At 40.8% G+C, this 23145-nt stretch overlaps 1 protein-coding gene across 4 annotated transcripts in view; it reads right to left on the bottom strand.

The window, feature by feature from the left end:
• The window catches only part of MEF2A (myocyte enhancer factor 2A), an 89431-nt gene that overhangs the window by 3926 nt on the left and 62360 nt on the right, over positions 1-23145 (bottom strand). For all 4 annotated transcript variants that reach the window (XM_034066063.1, XM_034066065.1, XM_034066066.1 and 1 more), the window contains 5 exons: positions 20524-20743; positions 19817-19876; positions 9779-9969; positions 4560-4686; positions 351-477 (listed from right to left, as the gene is read on the bottom strand). In XM_034066063.1, coding sequence (XP_033921954.1) covers positions 351-477; positions 4560-4686; positions 9779-9969; positions 19817-19876; positions 20524-20743 — 725 coding nt within the window. The remainder of the gene's footprint in view (positions 1-350; positions 478-4559; positions 4687-9778; positions 9970-19816; positions 19877-20523; positions 20744-23145) is intronic.

Genomic DNA, 23145 nt, shown 5'->3' on the forward strand with positions numbered 1-23145 from the left:
CAAAATGAGCACGGCAACAAATGCAACTGACTGGGGTGAAGAAATAAAGCTGGAAAAAGCATTAATTCCTAATTCCAAACATTTAAGCTCATCACACAGGTGACTCCCGTGTAAGGAGCTGCCAGGACACAGCCTGTCTGTGGGAGAATGGAACAAGCACCATGGCACATGAGTGCTTTACAGCTGAGGAGCAAACCTGAAAGGCAATGCACCGTCACCAGCAGACACAACATTAAACCCCTCAAATACTGGTGCACAGTATTAGGCTTGAAGCAGCCAAAGTTCCTGGCTGGCTGTAGCCTGTGGCACCAGTGTTCTTGGGTGTACTTACAACAGTTGGGGGTACTTACACGAGAGAGCTGAGGGCTGCTGGACCAAGGTGGTGCTGCTGCCAGGCTGAAACCTGCCCGAGGGACAGCATCCCTGGGGAATTAAATCCTTGCAAGGCAGACAGGTCTGCACTAGTCAAGGAGTAATCTGAGAGGGGAAAGCACAAGAAAGTAGTTTATAGATTATTTTATATACATATATATATATCAAAATACATGAGTATATATGCGATACACACACATACACATAAAGGTCTTCTACCTAAAACAGATAAAGGCAAGTGACCCAAAGGAGCTCAGACATGAAAGCTTTGAACTCTGGGAGCAGTCTGACTTCCCAAGGAGCTCAACAGGACATGAGCCTACAAATGACAATTTGTTTGCATTCTGCTGTCAATTTCTACACGCTGCTGTCTCATACAGCTGCTTCTAAACCCACACACACAGTGCATTTACACACTTATATATATATATAAATACATATATGTGTATATGTACCTTACAGTAATACAAGTATTAGCATTTGTGAAGATTTTGGACTGCAGACATCTCAATGTGAAACAAAAGGAAGAATTTGTAGGTGCCACTGGAAAGGCTTGGCCTTTACTAGAGACAGCCCAATTCCGGTTCAGTTCCCAAGTGGGAGGCAGTGTTAGTCAAACCAATGCCATTTGGCTGAGTCATGGTCCAGTGCAGCTCATAGTCCCAAAACCTAAATCCAAACCCAGTAGTGGAGCACTGCGGGCTGCTCCCATCACATCCTGCCTCTCCCCACAACAGCTCCACTCCTTACGTTATCCCTGATGAAACTGTCATCTCCGTATCTCCAAAAGCCTTTTTATTCAGAGCCAAAAGTACCATTACTTAGAAATACAACTGAAATGGGTAATAGACATCCAGCAGATCCCTGTCAACAGCCACAGACTGGCTGTCGGCTCCGGCAAGGCTGGAACCCTCTGGACAGTTCTCACTTCATCCCGAGGTGAAGTTATTTTCTCGCTACCATTATCAGGTTTTCAGACAAAGCCACAAACATGTCTCTGCTTCTAATTATTTTCTAATAAAGCTTCCTTAAAATAACTTCTGCTCTCTTGGGAACACACAAACTGCTCACAGCCAAACGCACTCCTCCTGCCCGCAGAGGAACCCGAACTCTGCCTCAGCAGGGGTGCTCTGTGCTGTGGTTTGTGGCTGAGGTTTGTTGGGGGGATGTTAGTACTGTCATAAATGACACCCCCATTATAATTTCTCTCTCTCAATATAAGCTTTCCTGAACAAATTCCCCATTCCCATCCTTGTTGCTGTGGATGTGGTTTCCCTTTCAACAGTCTGGAGCAGAGGGAGACCTCCAAGCCCACAGGTACCTTTGTGTGCCCTGCGGTGATGGATGTGAATCACCACAAGACCCTTCCACAAGGCCCTGGAGCTCCTGGCTGCCCCCGGCAGGTGAAGCTGCTTCAGCTGCCCTTTGGTTTCATTCCTTCTCAGCTGACATTTGGATTGGAGCCCTGACAAACCTGCAGGCTCATAAAGGTTCTCCCCCGAGCTGACCGACCTGAAGCTCTTCTGCAGGACTAGAATAAGAACTACAATGAACATAAACCAAATACAGCCCTCCAGTGCCAAGGACACGCACTCAGCCTTGCAAGCAGGCAGACCTGTGACAGCCTGCGAGTGTGCAGGTGATGGATGTGCTATTCTGTGCCACTGGGGTTCTTTAGGAGCAGACCTGGGGAAGGTGTTTATGGCAGTTCTGTTTCTGTGTGGTTTTTAGTTTGCAATTAGAGCTTTTATGATAACAGACAATTAACTGCTGGTGCTTTGGACACTGTCTTATAGCAGGGGGTGGAGGAGATACTTTTCCAAAGCATACCTAGGCCACTACACAACTCCCATTTCCCTAAATAATCATATATAATCCATAAAGCAGGACACCAGTTCCTACACAAGTGACTTAAGGCAAATGGAAAAATGGTACAGACATCGCAATGCTTCTGCATAGTGGAACCCGCTGCTGCCATCTCCAGCTACACCATACCTTTGACGTTTGTGCCTTGCAAAATAACTGACCTACAGCCAGCAACATGATTTATGGCCAGATACACTGCTCCCGTGTAAGTTACTGTTTAACTGTCTTCTGTGGGGTTTGGATGCTTAGAAACACCCAGGCTGTTTCAGAGCAAGTAACTCAGTTTGTTCTGGCTCTTTCTCCAGCAATCTGTATAAAGAATACTTCCCCAAGCAAAACAACGTCTATAAAACAACAGAACTCATATCCAGCATTTTAATTACAGAGCCAAAAGCTGAGCCAATCCCTTCCAGCCCTGGGAGAAACCAAACCCTATCGATCCAGAAAAACAATGGAGTATCCGAATTTTACCTTAGTCCTTGAACTGCAGAACTGAGATTGCTGCCAGGTGGTGAATACCCAGATGACAATTTGGTTTCAACACCAGGTTTCTGTTTGCAAATCCCCTGAAAGGCTCCATCTACTAAAAACCATTTTAAAGTGTCTCAAAGCTAAAGAAGCTTTGCACAAATTAGTGCATTATCAAAGGAAATGGGCTGCTTTTTACAGTCACATCCCAGCAATAACAGCACTTCTAATGTTGCGTAGGACACTAGTTTTAATTGGGTTTGCTGCTTCCCAAGGTTCAGCCTGCAGCCTGTGCCTCTTCCTCTCATCTTGTTGGCATTTTAAGCCTGGTTTAGCCATCAGCTTCCAGGCTATTCTGGGTGAGGAGCACACCCAGCACAGTGCCCTGAAACAAGGCCAGACTGTGCCAGAAAGTAAAGGGATTTGCTAGTGACAGGTAAACCTCAATAGGGGACTTGGAGAACTACTTGTTCCTTTAAACAGCCATTAAACACAATCTATAAACAACAACCTTTGTGGCAAGCACCAAACCAAGACCTCTGTGCCCAACAACTTCATCTTTGGAATCCAAAACAATTCACCGAGCACGATTCCTTACTGTGCAATTATTGCAACCCCATCTTCTCCTTCATTCCCTTCCTCACACTTCACCCCCTTTCAGGGTACCAATGGTTTGCACAAATGTTCAACCATGTAGAGGGGTTCTACCACAGGGTAACACTTTACTGCTGCTGCTGCTCTCTGCACCCAAACCCACACAGGGCAGGAGGTGCCGGCTGCACATCCGAGGCAGGAAAATACCAGGAGTGGCTCATGGATAATAAACCTCAGTGAGCACATCAATACAAAAAGATACACACAGAAGAAGGGAGTTGTTTGGCTGGGAGGTGGCTGCAAGTCTAAAGAAGTGGAGAAAATGTCTAAAACCCCACCATTTGGGGGGAGGAAATCATTACAAATGCAGGTTGCTGCATCTTGCAACACTACAGACTGCTGCTGCCAGTCCTCCCTACAGAAAACAAAGATCCCCAAACCTCTGGATTACTGAGGGTTTGGCCATTTGTTACAAACCTTGAAGGGTTTTTTGGTGTTGCCCTGACCTTAGCACAGGAGTAAGAACATGGTCACTGACACCAGACCAGCGCAGCCTGTTTTACCCATTAAATACAGTACCACCATTGCACACAGGGTCTGTAGCAAATCAATAACCTTGAGGTTGAAGTCCAAACTATCTCTGTTGGTATGGAGACCAAACAGGAGGCACCGCCTTGTGACTACTCTGCAAACCAATTACCACTGACATCACCAAATTCCTCACATCAAACCCTTCTGGGGTAAAAAGTGGTTTCAAGGTTCTTCAGCTGAGCCGGCAGCAATGGTGAAACACTGACAGTGCCCTCCCATGAGTGCCCACCACACCACTGACACAGGTACTAAAGAGGACAAGGCCTATCTGGGTTCCTTTGTAAACTGAAGGCCCCAGCAGAGCCTGATCCCCTCCTGCTGTTGGAACCAAGCAGAGCAGAATGAGAGGGGCAGTACACCCTGAAGTATCAACAACTGCTTAAATGTGAGGTCCTTCAGTTCCCAGATGGACAGCTTGAGCACTGCTGCTGCAATCAATGCACTGTATTGTGTCTGTCTCTCTGCCACCTGACTGAAAGCTTCTTCCTGATGCGAGTCTCAACATTTACACATTTTACAACCTAAAGGCTCATTTTTGATGAATAAGAGCCTTCATTTGCACTGAAGAGGAAAATAAAGTGTCACAGAAATGCAAATTTTCAGGGCTTATGAATCACAAAAGCCTTGTACATCTGACAAATGAAGCCACTTCATAAAAACAAGCTTACCAGTGTTGTAGGCAGTAGGCATGGCCGAGTACACCAGTCCCTGCGGAGGCAAGCTGGGAGTTGTCACGGACACCACAGGGGTAGCAAGAGGCTGTGTAGACTGAGAACTACTTATCCTTTGGGTATTCTATAAATGATTAAAAATAACAACATCTTGTGACATCAGTTGGAACAATGGAAAACCAAGTGCTACCATAAAACAGCATCCAACTAAAACCTGTTTCTTTGCTCTATTTTTCGGTTATGAACATATCCTAGCAGATTTTCTAACCAAGCCAAAGCATTCAAGACAACCAAAATGATCTTGGCAAACCGGAATGGGAAATTAATGCAGGCTCAGTGGTCTGCCTCCCGTGCATGCAGATGGCAGCAGTGTTAGAGTGGGGGGACACAGAACCAGATGCAGTTTTCAGAAGCTCTTAAGTGATTTAAGAGTTTTGGCTCAAAGAGGTTTGGGTGTAGGTGGGGGGGGGCAGTTCCATCAGAGAAGTCTCCCATTTCCCAGGTGTGAACCCAAATGTCACTGTTTTAGCAGCTGGTTTGAGCACTGACTACACCTGTCCTGGAGGAACACAGCGATCCACATTTGTGCAGATAAGGCTTCAGTGATAATCTCGCTGTTCCCATGGTTCCTGAGAAACTGGGAGGGAAGTGGCTATAATGCAGGTTTGTTGCGAGGCAAATGATATTGGAGTTCACACGGAGCAGCCGTGCTTTGTGACAGGAAAACCAGCTATGCTGCATTATCTGACTGTGGGCATGAGGAGGCTATTTAATAACAGCCTGTCTTTCCCATACACTGCAATGAGCATCTGTAGCAACCTTATCACTCAAATTCAGCTCTTTAACCAAATCTGCTGTTTGGAAAACCCTGCATTAATCCAGGTGGGAATATCACCAGGCAGCAAAGCTGCTCTGTCACAGAACCTACGACTCCTCATGGCAGCACCTGTACATCGTCCTTCACAGTGTGCGGCTCAGCACCATTCTGCTGCGCCAGATACTGTCAGGAACAGGAAACACTGCATTCTTCTATTGTTATTTTTAAACATCAAATGCTCACTTTTACCTACTGAAGCCTCAGAACTCTCTGCACCCTGTGCTTCTATATCCTTACAGAACCATTCCCAATTGAGGGAGCTGGATTTCAAACTGCTGAAAACACAGATTTACAGCAAGGCCCTCTCCGAGAAAATATCTGCTACAAAAGCAGCAATTTTGCATCTCTTTGGGTGGGTGCCATTTCCTGGCTTTAAATGATTGCAGCTATTACTGCTTTTCCCTTGTCTTGGAAAGATAAACAAGTATTTCAGGAGCTGCAGTTTTTCTCTCCACTGTGATCCTGAGCAAGCAATCAGTATTAAAAATGCATGATTGCCTTTGTAAGAAGCAGGTACACAAACAGAGCCATATTCAGCTTTAAGCTTAAATTTGTGAAGATGAACAGAGGATTATCAATCCTTGGCTTCTGTCTTTCCAATTTAAAGGACAAAACCCATATACCACAGCTACCATATGAAAACCAGCCACAGGCTTCCACTGGCTCCCAGGTTCTCATCCCCCTTTTGCCTGGCTGACAAGAAAATCAATCCCACTGATTTCCTGTGTAATTTATCCCTTTAAATCACTTATGTACTTCTGAAAATCTCCCCTAGACCAAGTTTATCTGGCATAAAGATATGTTATTAGAGCAGATTTTTGGTGTCTGCCAGGAATTGACCTTTTTCCAAAGCTTTCTTGGATGGCAGCCTATAAAGTTGGGATTACTGCATAATGGAAAAGTTAAGAGGAGTATACCGGGAAACAATCCAGACCAAAGGATTTCCCCATGGGATTTTCTCTTTTTGAGTGGCTAATAAAGGTGGGTTTCTGAAGTTATTCATTTCTGAATATAAGCCTTGAACACTCAGCCATACAAAGGCACTAAGGAATACTTGGATGTGGCTGGTATTGGTTGTACCAGACTCAACCAAAGATCCATGCCAAATTGCAGGAATTTTTTACATTCCTTTTTAACCTGGTGCAAACGATGGCAGCACCAGGGGGAATTCAGCACCTTTATTTCATGCCATGCTACTGTTCAGATCTGGTTTTCATATTCAGAGCTCAGTTCCAACCCCACGGAGTGAGCGTTCACAGACGTGATTTGGAATCGCTTCCCAGCACTGGATCAGCATCCCAAATTAGTGGGATAAGAGACATAACCCTGCAGGTGTACTTCCTATTTCTCTACCACGTCTGAGGAAGACACAAGTGCATTTTCTTTGTGTGAGCCTTCTTCCCCTAAGAGCTGAGCCCAGTTTGGAACACCACTAGAGGGACCACACTCCACACAGGAGCCATAAACCAACCCGCCCTATCTTTAACGCTGGGAAGAGCACAGCAGCTTTTAGCAGGTACAAATACCTTAATTCAAGGGCTTTCTCATTAATTCCAATTGCAATGATACTTTGATTAAGTGATTTTACATTGAATTAGAGCTTTATGTCTTGCACTGGAAAGCAGATGCTCTCTATAAAGGTGGGAAGAACGCGTGTGGCAGCTGTTCAACTGCTCAATTAGTAAATCATCCCAATAAACCTTAAAAACTTCAATACTGACTGTGAAAAGTCATTTCCCTTTGCTTTAGTAAATCCATTGCTCATGTTTAAGGTAAAACAAATCAACCAACAGCATGCATTCATCAAGAAATTCATCTAAATCACTACATTTTCCATGCTTTCATGCAATTAGAGCCTCGTATTAGCAACAGGTCCATGTTCAGAAACAGATCAAGGTATGCACTAGGCAGACTGTGGATCTCCACGGTCGCACCATCTTGTGCATGGTTTGTGCTACAGCAGCTAAACAATTTGAAATTGCTCTAAAAATAAGTTCCAAGTGATTTTAGCCTTACAGCCATTTTCCAGAAGGAATGCCAAATGTTAAAACCTTTTGGAAAAAAATAGAAAACAGACAAATCCCAAGAGCTTCCCTTTCCAAAGCAGAATCTCTTTCCACTGGAATAAAAAGGTAGGATTATTCGTCTGCGATTCTCTATTCCTTTTGGTAAACAGGGAACACCCCTGTGGTTTGATAATCTCACGCAGGATGAAATAACTCTGAGCTCCAAGAAGGTGACCTCACCAGCAATGATGTAATCTCCTTGAAAATAAGAGGAGTAACACAGGGCTTGTGTTACAATCTGAACCCCTTCAGGAGTGAAGCCACCTTCTAAAAATATGCCAGTAATTTAGGGGATGATGAGTGGGTATTTGTATCTGACACAAAGGACAGTAAATATCCTATCCACATGGACAGTTACTCTGAAAGGCTCTTTTCCAATGTTCCCTCCAAGAAAAACAGAAGCGTTTTCAGGAGAAAAAAAACCACCCAGAACTTTTCAAATGGAAAGCACCAGGCTTTGGATCTGTTTTCAACTTGGATTGGTTGGGATTTGAGTCTGATAAAACAAATGTATTTTCGTCTGCTACCAAGGGAACACTGGAATTAGTTGAAATATGGAATGAAACTACAGTTAGAGAGCTGTAGTAAAAGGTGTTTTCAGCATCCTGCTTGCTCTCATCAAACAGTAGCCCAAACTCACCAACTCCAATTCATCCTCCTCCGACTGTACTCAGCAAACAAGAGGGATAACAGAGTTACTAAAAATAGCATTGCTTTCAAAAATGAAACAAAAAGTCATGTTTGTGCTCAGGATTTTTACTCATTTTAATTCATAATGCGTATTTGCCACCTGATTCTGTGAGTAATACTACAAGGAAGTTACAATATTTCATGTCATTTGGGTCAATTAAAAACTACCATACTGAAAGAGTGCAGAAAGAGCTCAGCAAAAACAAGGACACAGCTACACCCTGATAACATGTGGATGTGGAGCACATCAGCTTCCAATAAACTGATCCAATAAACATCCAACTCAGTAACCAGGTATTTTTTACATACAACCATCCCAGCACCTCTACTCTGAAACCTCTTTCCAAATCCCATCAAAAGACAGGCAAAACCTACATTGAATATTATGTTGTTGTTAACAACACAACAGTGAAGAGGTATCATGGACTACTGATGCTAGAACAGCAGCATTAACAAGATCCTCTTCTTGGATCTATTTCTAATTAAAGTGTCATTTTCACTTTAATAACCAGAGTATTTCCGAGCTCTTCTACACTTCAGCATTCCTAGAAAAACCTGAAACTTCAGGAATCATTACTCTGCAGATAATTACAGCTTTTGTTACGTGGATTAATTTTGTAATAGTCATCGTGAATACCAGTAACAAAAGTAAGCACTTGTGGTATCTCAAAACCAAGTAAGAAGTACACAGAGGGTGCTTGTATTGTTTGTATCCTCTCCTCTTGGTCAGGGTTCATTCCTCCATACAGAGAAAACACAAAATGTGCACACAGACATTTAAGATTTCTATGTGACAGTGAAAGATTCAGACCAAAGGCTCCGGCCAAGCAAATTAAAGGAAAAATAGAGTAACTCTTCCTGAAAGACCTGTTCTGGTCTCACTGTGGTGGTTGCCTCATGCCCGACACGAAACTCGTGTGCTATTCCAAATCTAGGCTGCACAAACATTACGACCAACATGCCAAACTGCACAGTAGGATTGGAAAGTACATAAACAGGGACTGAAGCTGATCCTCATTACTCTTTTACGCCTGCATTGAGGACATGGCATCCACCACGGACACACAAGGTTTCATTCCAGCACACCACATCAAACAGGAGTTTCTCTCACACCGTCATTACCACTGAAGCTACATTTTATATCCCACAACCATTAGGGCTGAGGACAAACAGGTACAAAGCGTGCTTTAGGGCACATTAATATAGCTCACTTCACCAGTGAGATCAGCCATTCCTCCACAGAATAATACATAACCCTTCCTGAAAACCCACACCCTCCAAACCAACACAGTTCTTGATACCAACTGAGTGAGATGTTGAGTCAAACCAACAAAATCCCCACCTACATCTCTAGGATTGTATTCAAACCCCATTTAGGTTGGTTGGGCTATTCTACACTTTAAATAAAAAATTCCTTACAAATTTAACTTTCCACAAGGAAACAACATGTAACTTGGGTTTTCATTAGTGAAGTTTCAGAATACAAACATCTTTCTATCACTGTAACCTATGGTAAGCAGATGAGAGTGGGCAGAACACTTCATTTTGACGAAGACACTCACAGAGCAAACGTTTTAACTTACCAGTGGGGGCATCATACCCTTGCTGGAGGGTGGGATGACAACACGGAGGTCAGGTTTGCGATTGTTCATTCCAAGGTTACCTCCTCCAGGTGGAGGAGGAGACTTTGTAGGCATGACTTTGCCTAAGCCATTCCCACCACCACTAGTTCCGAGCAGACTTGGTGAAGCTCGAGAATTCACAAAGCCATTTCCTGAAAGAGGAGAAACAAATGTCCCCTAAGTCTGGAGAGAAGCAGCAATAGAAACACGGATTTGTAGCAATGCAAAATAGAAACTGCAAAATGCTTCTTTTGTAACACTTCCAATAACCAAACCTCTCACAAAGGTGCAGTAACCGCATCATCGAACAGACAGAAACCACTCTCACCAGAAGATCAATAGGTAAAGGTAATATCACTTCAAGGGCACACTGCGGCCGCTTAAACGCTGAGAAGAGCACATTGCCCAAGAACTATTTCTAATAACATCCGCTGTGCTTTTTTATTTCACCCTTTTAAGTTCCTCCAGGCTGAGCTTGCAAAAAGTCTGTGGATTTGCACAACTCCATCCCCACCCCCAGAGCACATGGACTACACTGAGCTGTTGTCTGCTGCTGTGACAATAAAAGGTATCAGCTCTTAAAGCCTCTATTTCTAAAATGTATTCTTCAAGTCTCTTGAAGGCCTACAGGGCTCCAGTATCTATGTTCTATTGAGTTTACTTTCACTCTCAAAAATACAGTCTGATTATTATACTTAGCAACAAAGGGGACAAATCCTTTCCCTTCAAATTCATTCCAAGCTCTGAAGGCAGATATAAATGTTATTTATGCTCATCAATTTAATTTACGTAGGTCTTTCTCTACCTTACTCCTGATACTCATTCTAAATAGAATTAGACATGCCAAAGATTATAGGTCCTGGTTTTAGCACTGAAAATGTCTAAAAGCTGAATACATTCAAGACACAGGCCTTAGCTCACACTCAAAACACATCAGAAGGAAGTACCAAGACAGTAGAACAGTTAAGTACCAGTATTCCGTTCTACACTGACAGAAGCACCAATCATGCTACCAAAATACACTTCTCAGAAAAAAATTTAAAGCCACATTCCAATGATTTTATCATATTTATAGCAACATTTCCCAAAATACACTCACCTTATTCAGCTGCAAATACAGGGAAAAAAAGAGTTGTTAAGGAAGGGGAATTTCACAACAGGGAACCCTATAGTTCACACTACAGAACGTGTGTATGTGTGTGTATAAATAAATACAGTTCATAGCACCATTATGTTTATACTAATATTGCAGTTGTGAAAGCAGCCTTTATAGTCACAGTTCACAGAAAAGTCTATTACACAAAGTTCACTGTGTGGGAAATTCCCTTCTAATAGCCCATAGCGCCACACTGGCATGAATTTTGTATTATTATTCTAATTCCAATAGGCCCCTATGCCCAATCCAATTTTATTACATTAAGTACATATTAATCTGGAAGCAATTAAAATAAGAAAGTTGTCAGTGTGACATTCCACCTCCTTTAGCAAAATGTTACATGCCTTTAAAAGCTTAGCAAGAATGAAGAACACTAACGTGGCTCAGTAAGAGCACAACACTCATGGAGGTGACGGGTACTGCTAAGATACTCAGCTGGTGTACGTGGTAGGTGTGAATTCGCCAAGATTGGTAATGAGCCTCCTCCATTACTACTGATCCTCATTACACAGCAAGGAAACTGCCAAATGCAATCTTTATCTCTGCTCTGTCCACCAGCAATGGAAGCCTACATCTTGTTTTATCAATTTAGAAATGGAAAAAGCAAAAGCATTTACAGGGGCACATAGTGACAAGTTTAAATGGTTTTAAACTGAAAGAGGGAGATCTAGATATAAGGAAGGAGATCTTTCCTGTGAGGGTGCCCAGAGAAGCTGTGGCTGCCCCATCCCTGGCAGTGCTCAAGGCCAGATTGGACACAGGGGCTTGGAGCAGCTGCTCCAGTGGAAGGGGCTGGAACTGGATGAGCTTTAAGGTCTCTTCCAACCCAAACCATTCTAGGATTCTAGGAATTATAACGAAGCTCTTGTCCTGATGTGCTACTGAGTTTTTGAAAGGTCTTTTGGAAACAAAGTTCTTGCTAAATATTTTTAAAGAAGAAATCTGGAAGTTGGTAGAACTTACTGGAATTTGCAACCACAGGATTAGTCTCATTCACATATGGATGAGCACTAAATTCACAACTTTAAAGCCAGGATTTCAAATTAAAGATTTACTCACTTTATGGATATCCTACTGTGCCCAAAGCCTGACCATACATGGATGGTCCAATGTGTCCTTGAGTCTCTTGAGGTTAACAGAGCAAGGAGGAGTTATTGTAATTTAGTACTTTCCTGAAGCATTTGTATGACAGGTATGGGAATACATTTTCTGAGAATTCTACCATTTAACTTAGAAATTATGGGTAAATGAAGGAACGCAGAAGAAGGAAGAAAAAGCTTTTTGTGTCAGCATTTTTCCTTGTGTATTAAAAACCACAGCAAAAACTCGTTGCGTGATTGCACCTACATTCCTCAGCAGAAACCAGCAGAATTTATTGGGCTGCTTCTAAGGTTAGCGATAAAATTTAGTTCAAGTGGTTGAAGAGTTGGTCTGTAGTTGAGAATGTGTACTAGAGCTAAATATACTCTTGTCTGCTAGGAGAAAACTACCCACAGTTTAGGTCACACACACAAACCAACCAGCCAAAGAAGAGAAATTAAGTTCTGTGCTAGCCCTAAGGTTCCTCAAACTTTGTGACAGTTTTCATGGAATCATGGTTTTGTTAAATACCATTATGCATCAATCCCTATCCATTATTAATGAGTGTAAACTGGAGTTATAGACAGCCTAATAGAGCATCAGGTTACAAGAGAAGCCTTGCACAATGGACAGAGTAAAAATTAAGTGCATTTGGAACCAGATGGGAGAGGAAAAATTATTAGAAAAGGCTGTAATTTTCACCAAACTGCATCTAAAACATTTTTTACAGAACCTTCATTTTCAGCAAAAAAATGCCAGAACATTTAAAGAGTTCACTGTTATAAAATAGGTCTGGGCTTTAATCTAATAATCATAAATAGCATTTTATTACTCACTAGGCTGTCAGTGTTACCTTTTCCATGCCAAAGCTGCGATGTTCTGAGTTGAATTCAAACCTCAGAACAATAACACTTTGTATAAACAATGGAGTTCTGTACAGCATTTTAGTCTATCCTATGATACCATTTCCTGTCCTCTGTTTCCAAGTATTTCGGTAGCTCGTGTGTTAAATCTGGACAGTGTCTTTCTTCCACACCCAGTACAGTCATTTCCTGCAGTCCTTATTACAAGGCTCTGCCAATCCTTCAGAAACATTTCATGCTTTTAGTAGTGCTGTCAAAAACAACAAACTCTTTGCCATTGCCTCCTCTGTGCAATATCATCCAGGAGCAGTGCAGAGTCAAGGCATTTGTCCTGAGGAAAAGCTGAGAATTTCTTAAAGTGAGTGTTTAGAAAAAACATATTAAGAACAGGAGAAGCAAAAGATGTCCAGAGTGTGCATACTATAGGTATCAATCCCATAGCAGCCCTTTGTTATGTAAATGGCAAACACCAAACATTTAGCAAACACTGGAATATGCTGGAGCTGCAATGAGAGTTTGGAATATTCATTTTTAGTATGAAACTTAAAGCCTTTTTTGCCTGTTAATAATCTAATAAGAAAATCAAATTACAAGTTAAGAGTGAAAGGATAACTAAAAGCATGGTATTTCTTCAGAGCAAGGTCAGGAGCCAGAAGAAGATAATGATTACAGGATGATGCAACTATGCGGCTGTTTGCCAAACCGAAGCTTTAATAACCCCATAAATCCTACTTACTACTCTGTATTATACAGAAATTGTATCTACCCCACCCACTATAGATCTTCCCCAAAGACAATGACTTTATGTTTAAAAACACTATTAAACTGACAAAATGGAAACAGAATATAAAATCCTATGTAAGTGTAAAATAAGACTGTTTTTACTTCCATTGGCAGAGTTTTATTTATCTCTAATTCTGTACAACAGACGATGAAAACATGTTCAAAACACTTCTTTGGAAAACAGACACCAATGCAAAGATGATAAGCTCTCAATTATATGAATCATAATTTCATTAGATTTCATGATAACAAACACTGTCAATGTGCATTAGCCTACTTCTTGTTTGGTCAGAAAATGTTTACTTTTGAAGTAACTTCTTTTCTGAAGCTAAACCTTAAAACCCACCCATTTTAACAACTGTGTATTCTGCCTTCAGAGACATAATACAGCTTAATCTCATTTACTGTCCTGCAGCCCTCGATGTAGCATTCAATTACGTGAGCCAGACTCATACTTCACTGTATAAATCACATCAGCTGAAACAATGAACACACGTGGCTGGAAAGTGCTCCATGTCCTTATTACTACTCAAGGAATAAATTACAGGCATTGATGCCATTAATCTTTTTTTGTGGTTCACCTTTGGAGAAACTGGACAGTTATACATAGATTTGGAAAATAATTGTAGGGAAGCAGCTAAGCAAGATAAGAATAAGCAAAAACAAGACGGTAGTAAATAAATATTGATGCCTCAAATGACATCATACAGCCCAACACCTGTCGTGTAATTAGAACTGAAAACTGGGCTTGCAATAAGCCATCAATTCACTATGCATCTAGAAGACCAGGTAAAATCTACTGAAGAGAAACATTCACATGTAAGATCTTGTGGGGATGAACAACATGCTGCAAGTAAATACAACAGCAGCATTTCTACATGCATTAGTTGTTCAATTCATTTGATCTTTTTTGTATGACAGCTTTAAGTGGAAATCAAATAAAAAATAAGAATCCCTACAGCCAAAACCCAACATATGCCGTTCATAGCATCTCCAGATTTGCACAGCAATCACTGCTGATTCTATCATCATTTCAAAGCCTAAGCTCTCTGATAGTTTTGGAAAGGATTTACATCTTAAGGAAGATGAAATAAATGTATTTCCACTGATCTTTACAAATCAATACTTAAGATAATGCTATGCTTTGAATTAAAACATACCTTTGACGGTAATGTAAGATTTTGAAACATGTCTAACGTGTGCGATTTATGCTTCTAAAAGCAGTACTTTGGATATTAAAGCTCATCAAAAGAAAAACACATGACTAAGTGTCAAGGGAATGCTTACTCATGTTAGAAAACTAAAATAAACCCCTCACTTCCCAGGTTTCTGACATATCTTCATTTTTTTTCCTTGCCTAAAGCTAGATAAAAGGAGAGACAATATTCAAGAACATTCAGAATTTAAATGGTCGAAGAAAGACCAGGATTGTTATTCAGAATGCAGCAGCAAACCTAAAACAAAGGAATACTGCTTTTGTATCTGAATATTACTCAGCTTTGTGGGAAATGCTAGCAGTGGTAACTGGATCACTTCTAGGTCTTCTGTCAACTATACAGAAACCAGACTTCTGATTTCCGAATTGTTGATTTCTATGTATCTATACAAAGCCAGTGTAAAGAATGGTAAATGATGGATGACAGCAATGAAGAGTTTGGAACATCTGAGGATTTGTGGTGGTGTATCCTGGGCAAGGTGACATTATATGGAATCCCAGACTGGTTTGTGCTGGAAGGGACCTTAAAGCTCATCCAGCTCCAACCCCTGCCACGGGCAGGGACCCCTTCCACTGGAGCAGCTGCTCCAAGCCCCTGTGTCCAACCTGGCCTTGAGCACTGCCAGGGATGGGGCAGCCACAGCTTCTCTGGGCACCCTGTGCCAGCGCCTCAGCACCCTCACAGGGAGGAATTCTTTCCTAATATCTAATTTAAATCTCCTCTCTTTCAGTCTAAAGTCATTCCCCCTTGTCCTGACACTACATGCCCTTGTAAGAGTTGCTTTCTTAAGGCAGTCATCTACAAAAGTGCTAAGCTGTTTAGCTGATGCAGATGACACAGGCTGGTGAGTTTGACAGTGGGGCTGGAGGAAGAAGGAAGTCTCTTTTCTTAAGGAAAAGGCTGACAGCTGCAATCCAGTTTAGAGCAAAATTCCTGCAAGAGGTATGTTCTTCCAGAGTTAGCTGGATACTTCTCATTGGAGTGTCTCTCATTTACAAGGCAAAACAACACAATTAAAAAGGTATTCACAGAAAGCTGTTTTGTTACAGAGGCCTTCAGGTGTACTCTTAAGAACTGCAGCATATTAGCCACTTGACTCAGACTTATGAAAGACCAAGCTGAAAGATTCTTTTATCCTCAGACAGCAGAAAAAGCTCTCCCAGTCAGCCAAGCCCTCAAGACAAAGGGAACCCTTTACAGGTGGGGCTCTTCACAGTTCTCTGTCTTGATCCCTTTCTGGCAATATACAAGCAGTTTACAGGTGTGTGCAAGCTGTCAGTTGCACTTCAGCATAATCCATGCTTAGGCCAGGATAAAAGATCACACATGACCTAGACTGGCTCTTAATGGAGATACAATAGCTCTCAGGACAAAGTTGAGTTCCAAAGAAATTCAACATTCCTAAAATTACTTCACGTATCAGAATCTGAAGATTACTGAGGACATCAGAGAAGATACAGTTCTGGAACAAAGATTAAAAATTCACTACTCAAGAGGACCAGACCTTTCTTATCCATTCTTCTGATGATAAAATTGTAAAGGTAATTTCCCAGAAGATTAACTGGGTCCATAATCTGTATTACTGACCAGAATGGCTGTTTCACTGACAAAGAAATTCACAGGCAAATACTATTCTGTCTCTGAGAGATCATAAAGAGCCTCCACTTTCAACAGCTCTTTCAAAATCATCTAGGACTGAGATCATCTAGGACTGGGAAGAACTTAGGGAACTCATCTCAGTACAAAGGTCTTAAGGTTTATGGTTTTCATGCAGCCTTAGCAATGAAAACCAGTCAGATCCTTTGCATGGTTTTATCTCGATGCCATCCATGAAAGATATAGAAGAAAAAGCAAACACTGGGTAACAGTGGTACTTCCTTTGAGTCCTTCTGATTCTCATGGATGGAACACTGTCACTGGAACTGCACTTTACTGGCACTTCTGGATGATTCAAGGTGTAACACTGACTGCTGGAACACAACAGACCTCCTCCTGACTAATGTGAAGGTGATCCATCCATCAAATCCTTTCAGTTCAAAGGCAAAGAAACTCCCTGCCTCATCTGGGTACTCAGAGCAAGTGAGGCTACACTTTGCCTAATAAGAATCCACAGCCTTTTGAAAGGAGGATACAGAAATGCATGGTGCTCAAGCTGACCAGTAAGTACCAAGGTGTACGCATCCTGGTGATAGGAGATTCCTGAAGCATACTGGATACCCATCAAAAACTGAACAGGGTTCAACACTGACCACAGGCAGTGTTACCATGAAAATCTTAGTTCCAAAACACTGGATCTAATTCACAGAACAAATAAATTAGCTCAAAAGCAAACACTGTCATACTGCCGGACATTTCCCCCTCCTCAGAGCTGATACACTTGCCAAGTAAAAAATCCAGCAGATGGTTTTTATGTGGTGGGTAACGTTTTAAAGATACTACAAAATAAGAATGCGTTTGCAGAGTTATGACAGCTGCGTGTGAAGTGAGCTCTCAGGATTATAAAATAATCACAAATTTTTCTGTTCTAGATATAAAAACCCACCTACCAATCTCTGCTACAACAGGCAGATATTTTTACTCTATTTTCCACAGAAAAACTGTTAAGTTGGCAGATTGACTGCTAAAGCAAATCAGATCTATTCCAATCAAGTTACACAGGACTTGAGAAAAAGACTCATATGAACTGAATATGAGCCATTTTATGCAACATTTTTGTTTGAACTGGGTCCCAACTAGGCGAGATAACCTTTACTTGCTTTTTATTCCGAGATAAAGGCATGTAAGTAGCTTTGAATGAAATGAGAACAAAATCTCAAATGCTCAAAACTTCGTAATGCCAAGTAAGGCTTGGACATTTTTTCCTTCGTCTGTAAGAGAGTATCTAGGAATACGGGCATGCCAATATTCCATCTTTACATCTCTCCTATAGATTATGAGCTGCAAATTTGATACATGCCCTTTCACAACTATATCCATAGCAGAATTCTCCGTTTTTGAGAAGTTTAAAAGACTGAAAGCTAGAAGAAAAAAACACAAGCTTTTTAAAGTGAATTCGACAATAAATGTAACAAGAAACTAAAACCATTGTTGTCTGCAGACATAATTAACTTGATATACACACTTCAACGGCAGCTGTCAAGCTCAGATTGACAAGTGAGCAGATTTACTCAATCTGGTTATGTGTGGTTTCTTGATTTTGGTTGCAACTCAGAAGGTTACTGTGCACCCAACAGTATTTAAAAGAAGCCATGCCATGTCTTAGTAGAAAACAGAGCTCTGACAACTTCGGGCACTCTGTGGCTCAGTATTCTGGTGTTAACTAGGTAGCTGAGTTTCGCTAAAGGTGGTACTTATAGATGTTCCACTGATCTTCTATAGCCACAACTCTTACTTGTATGAAAAAATCTTTCTAGAAATGAGTGGGTATATGTGTAACATTTTGGGTGCGATGTTCTGGAAAGTAAGAGATAAGTGATGCATTTTGACTTTTCACATAAACTATTAATAAATGCAAGAAGGAAAACATTTTATGGCATTAAATATGTTCACCAAGCTGCTGGGACTGGGTATTTCTACGGTTTAATATTCTATAGCAAGTGCTGTAAACAACTGTTTTATTTGCTTACTGAAAGCAGGAATCTTAAACCCGAGACTGTTGTTACTAAAGCCTGATTTTGGAAAAGAGGCCTGAAACAGGCTGATAATAAACTTATTTAGTTTGGCTTGAGGAATGCTATGGAAATCCACATCTGACCTCCACAGTTTCTAAAAATAGTCAACTTTATTTCAGCTGAGGAAGTTTCCTCCATTTAAAATCTTGCTTACCTGATGGAAACCACTCTTTAATATTTCATATCTTTGCTGCACATAGCCAAAGAACGGATAAAGAGTGGAAAGTCAATTCTGTGCTTTCAGCCTTGTAAGCTAGGGCATTTTTTATTCATCAATTCAATTGCCTGACTTCATCTTCAAAGAACTTTTTCCCCAGTTGCCACACTAAGTAGCCAGTGGGTAAATACTGAAAGGTCAACAGTTGCTTCTCTTGCTACAAACACATACCAAGGAGAGTTATGTGTATTTGCACAACTGACCTTCAGTCACCAAGACATCTCAAGGCATGGAAGGAACATGAAGGAAGTGGATGAACTATCACTTATTTTGCCTTTCTGTGGCATGATAAATTTCAGTGGCTGCCTGCCCTCTATCAGAGCACTAGATTTTGTGTAGGGGAGACAAAATATTATTTAAATGAAACAGTGCTATCATATCTTTTTACTGAAGACCAAAACATACTGTGAATTTGATTTTTGGCAACATCTCTAATTTGTTTTTGAAAGAAATCCTGATCATCTTCCAAAATTTAGACAGAACCTCGCTATGAGCTTCCAAGATTTATTGCTTTCTTTGTATAATTGCTACAAAATGATTAGCAAGATACACATGGCAATACAAACAATACAGTCTGTATTTTCTTCCTTTTGATTGGCACCACAACCAGGTCTTGCAAATACTAAGCTTGAGAACACAGCCAAGTTGTCTTTAGTGTAATAGTTTAGTGAGTGCAGTATATTTCATACAAAGTAAGGCATTTGGTGCATGTAAGATCTCTTCAGAGTGCTGTGAAATTATACCTGGAGAGAAACAGAAAAGCAAGAGCAGCATGCTACTATCGAAAACCACTAACAAGAAATGCAACTGTTACTGAAGTGGAAGGGGCATGGCAGCAAAAAGTTAAATGCCTGACAAGAATTTACAAGATTTAACACTTGCAGCTAAGAAAATTACAACCTTGGTTCTTCCACAACCTTTTTCAGAAGAGTTCAACTAAAAAACTGCTTCTGAATAACTGTGAAACTAAACACAGTATTATTTTTCAACAAAAAGATGATACCACACTTACCAACTGGACTGGTACCAGCTCCATTTGGCACTGTGAGGTCAGTTGTCCCCATCATTCCACCTAACAAATATAAACGAACATTAAATTAAGTTAATACAGTGTTGTATCATTGTGTACTTCAAAGCTTAAGCCTTAAAAAAGAGAAAATGCAGCAATACCATTAAGAACTTATTACTTGGGAGTTATTTGCTTGTGTTTGTCTTATTTTGTTTGGTTTTTCAATAACCATAGAATAGTTGGGTTGGAAGGGACCTGAAAGCTCATCCGGTTCCAACCCATTCCACTATACCAGGCTGCTCCAAGCCCTGTCCAACATGGCCCTGAACATTGTGAGGGATAAGGCAGCCACAACTTTTCCAAGAAACCTGTACTAATGCCTCACCACTATCATAGTGAAGGATTTCTTCCTAATGTCCACTCTCAATCCCCCCTCTGCCAGTTTAAAGCCATTCCCCCTTTTCTTGTCAGTGCATGCCTTTGTCAAACGTGCCTCTCCAGCTTTCTTGTCAGCCCCTTTAGGCACTGGAGCTGCTCTAAGGTCTCCCCAGAGCCTTCTCCAGGTTGAACAAGCCCAGCTCTCTCAGCCTGGCTCCAGAGCAGATACGCTCTGGCCCTCAGAACATCTTTGTGGCCTCCTCTGGACCCATTCCAACAGATCCACGCCCAACAAGAGTGTATAAAAGGAAAGAACAGTGCTGAACTCTCACCTGCATTGCCAGTACTTGGTGGTCTCTGAGGGGCCCCAGGTGATACGTTCCGATGCAGGGTGGTCTGAGGTGGGGAGAGCATGGTCGTGTCCGTTAATGATGAACTGGCAGCCAGTGATGGGGATACAAGGGAACTCCCTGGGTTACTGTAGGTTAAAGTGTTGGGATTGGACACTGGAACTGTAACCGACATCGAGAAGTTCTGAGCAGGCAAGCCAGGCTGAAGGAAAGAAGACAAGGAACACACAGAGAACAACAACATTAGTATAACTATTTCTGCAGCAATAGCACAGTATAAAAATACACATTAAAGTTTGCCAAGAATTACTCAGGTTTAAAAAAAAATAGTTAATTATGTTAGTTTTTAAACCGTATTAAACATACAATTTTAAAACATCCATTTTTTGTACAGTGTTAAACTCTTAGACATCATATAAATACAGTTCCAAAATAATTACTCATACACTGCTACAGTAATCAAAGTTCAAATGCAAAAAAAACTGGAAATTCAAATGAATTCACAAGCCCAGAAATACCACAAATTTACCAGTTAATTTGGATTATTACAAAGCAATGACAAGTTACACATGTCTACAAATCACTGAAGTGCTGTACCTTCAAAATGTAAGCAGAAACATGCACAGTATAAAGTCAATTGCACAAAAAAAAGAAAAAGTTAGTAATAACATTTTCTATTCATAACCTTGCCAAGATACTGCTACTAATCCCTAAACCTTTCTTTTTCAACAGACTAAAAGAATTAAACAGATCTTTAGATAATCATTAAGGACAGTAGTTTGAACTTAAACATTTCCATTGTCATTCTTGCACAAACCCCTGCTTGAACAACCCCTCCATCTTTTCTGTAAATCTCATTTTTTTTCTAAATTCAAAGTTTTCCAGCATTATTTACAAGGCAACTATTTTTCTCAAGTATATATGTTTGTTATTCAACAGCTATTCGAATCAAAAGCTTAGATGCCTGCCCATCTATGGTACTCATTTGGTTATGACTAACTTCTTCGGCCTTTGTCTCATTCCTATCCTTTGACAGTGATGAGTTTCTGAAACAAAAGGGACTGTTTTCTTTCACAACTCTCATAATTACTGGCAACAAAACCATGACAGGTACAATTGAAGAGCAAAACTTAGGTGGCATTTATTGACGGAATACAGAGATAATAGTTCTGATTTAGAGGTCAAATGCAGATGACAAATATTCATGACCTAGCAAGTATACTTAAAGAGATACACTTTCATCATGTATAGCTGAAAATTTACTTGGAATGGGACTTCTGTACAACAATTTCGATAGAAATAAAACAATTACCAATTAAAAGAGCAGAATGTATTTTCTACAAGAAGCAAAATCTCTTACTGGTGACAGTCAATGACAGTTTCCCTCCTGAAGCATTCTAAGAATAATTATCAATTTTTGGCACCAACAGAAGGAAAAAGCAATAAAGCACAGTGACATAATGCTAGCAAATCATTCACAGTATCTAACTAATGACAAGCTGTACTGGCATCTTGTTTTCATAGGAAAATGCTTCGAGAAAGTATTCAGTATCTACCAGAAAGAAGGTTGTTTTTCAAACAGCACACTGCCAAGCAATTCAGCCTAAATTTGAAATACCTGAATTGCTTAAAACAATGCCAGAAGCTAACAGTTGGAACATTCTTTCTGTAGGTGTCTCAATACAGAACTAATAAAAGACAGCTTCCCCCCACACCTTACAACAAAGGCTGCCTCTGCCCATCTATGGTACTCATTTGGTTATGACTGAATTCTTCATGCTTTGCCTCATTCCTATCCTTTGACAGTAATGACTCCACTAGAACAAAATAAACTAGTTTTTTTTAAAGACCCATAAGTACTCGAAACAGACCCATAACAGGCCCAATTTAAGCTAGAAATACAGAATCAAAAAATAATGTTGCCTTCTTTATTTACACTGATGTCCACAGGACAATTTAAACTGTTCATGAAGACCACAGAACATCAAGCGAGAGCAGTTTAGCTGGTAACATACTGAGAGATGAGGCCTGAAGATGTCTCAGCACCAAAATGTTGGACATCAAAAGCTTCAAAGCAAAGATATTGGTTTCATTCAAGTATAAAAGAACTTGCTGTAAGAAGCGATGCTGGGTGTCAAGACTGCCAGTTTGCTGACAGTCCCAGAGATGGCCTTATTGCTCTCAACAATGAAATAATTTCTAGTACCAGCCAGTCATTTGGGGACACGCTACTCCAAGTGCCCCAGGGTCTATGCTGATTAACCTACTCAGCCCATTTACTTTAATTGCTACAAGATTTGCAATGTTAAAAAATTCAAAGGCTGTGGCAGAGCCCTGTATTAGTTTTCTTAGAAAATACTTGCCCTGTAATACTCCATACTAATTGGGTTTTGTAGATGGAAACCAAGTGTTATTACATACACCTCTGTGAGACAAATGCGAAATCTACACTCCTGTTATTCCCAAGCTTCTTGAGCTCTGGAGCCAAGTGACTTATTGCTGCAAATGGGTTGTAACCCAGGACAAAGATCTTTCAGTGGCCAAGGCATTATCTGTTAGGATGTCAACAGGAATGAGACATCCATCTTTTAAGGCTCCCATTAT

The sequence above is a fragment of the Melopsittacus undulatus genome, chromosome 9, assembly GCF_012275295.1.
Source record: "Melopsittacus undulatus isolate bMelUnd1 chromosome 9, bMelUnd1.mat.Z, whole genome shotgun sequence".
NCBI lineage: Eukaryota > Metazoa > Chordata > Aves > Psittaciformes > Psittaculidae > Melopsittacus > Melopsittacus undulatus.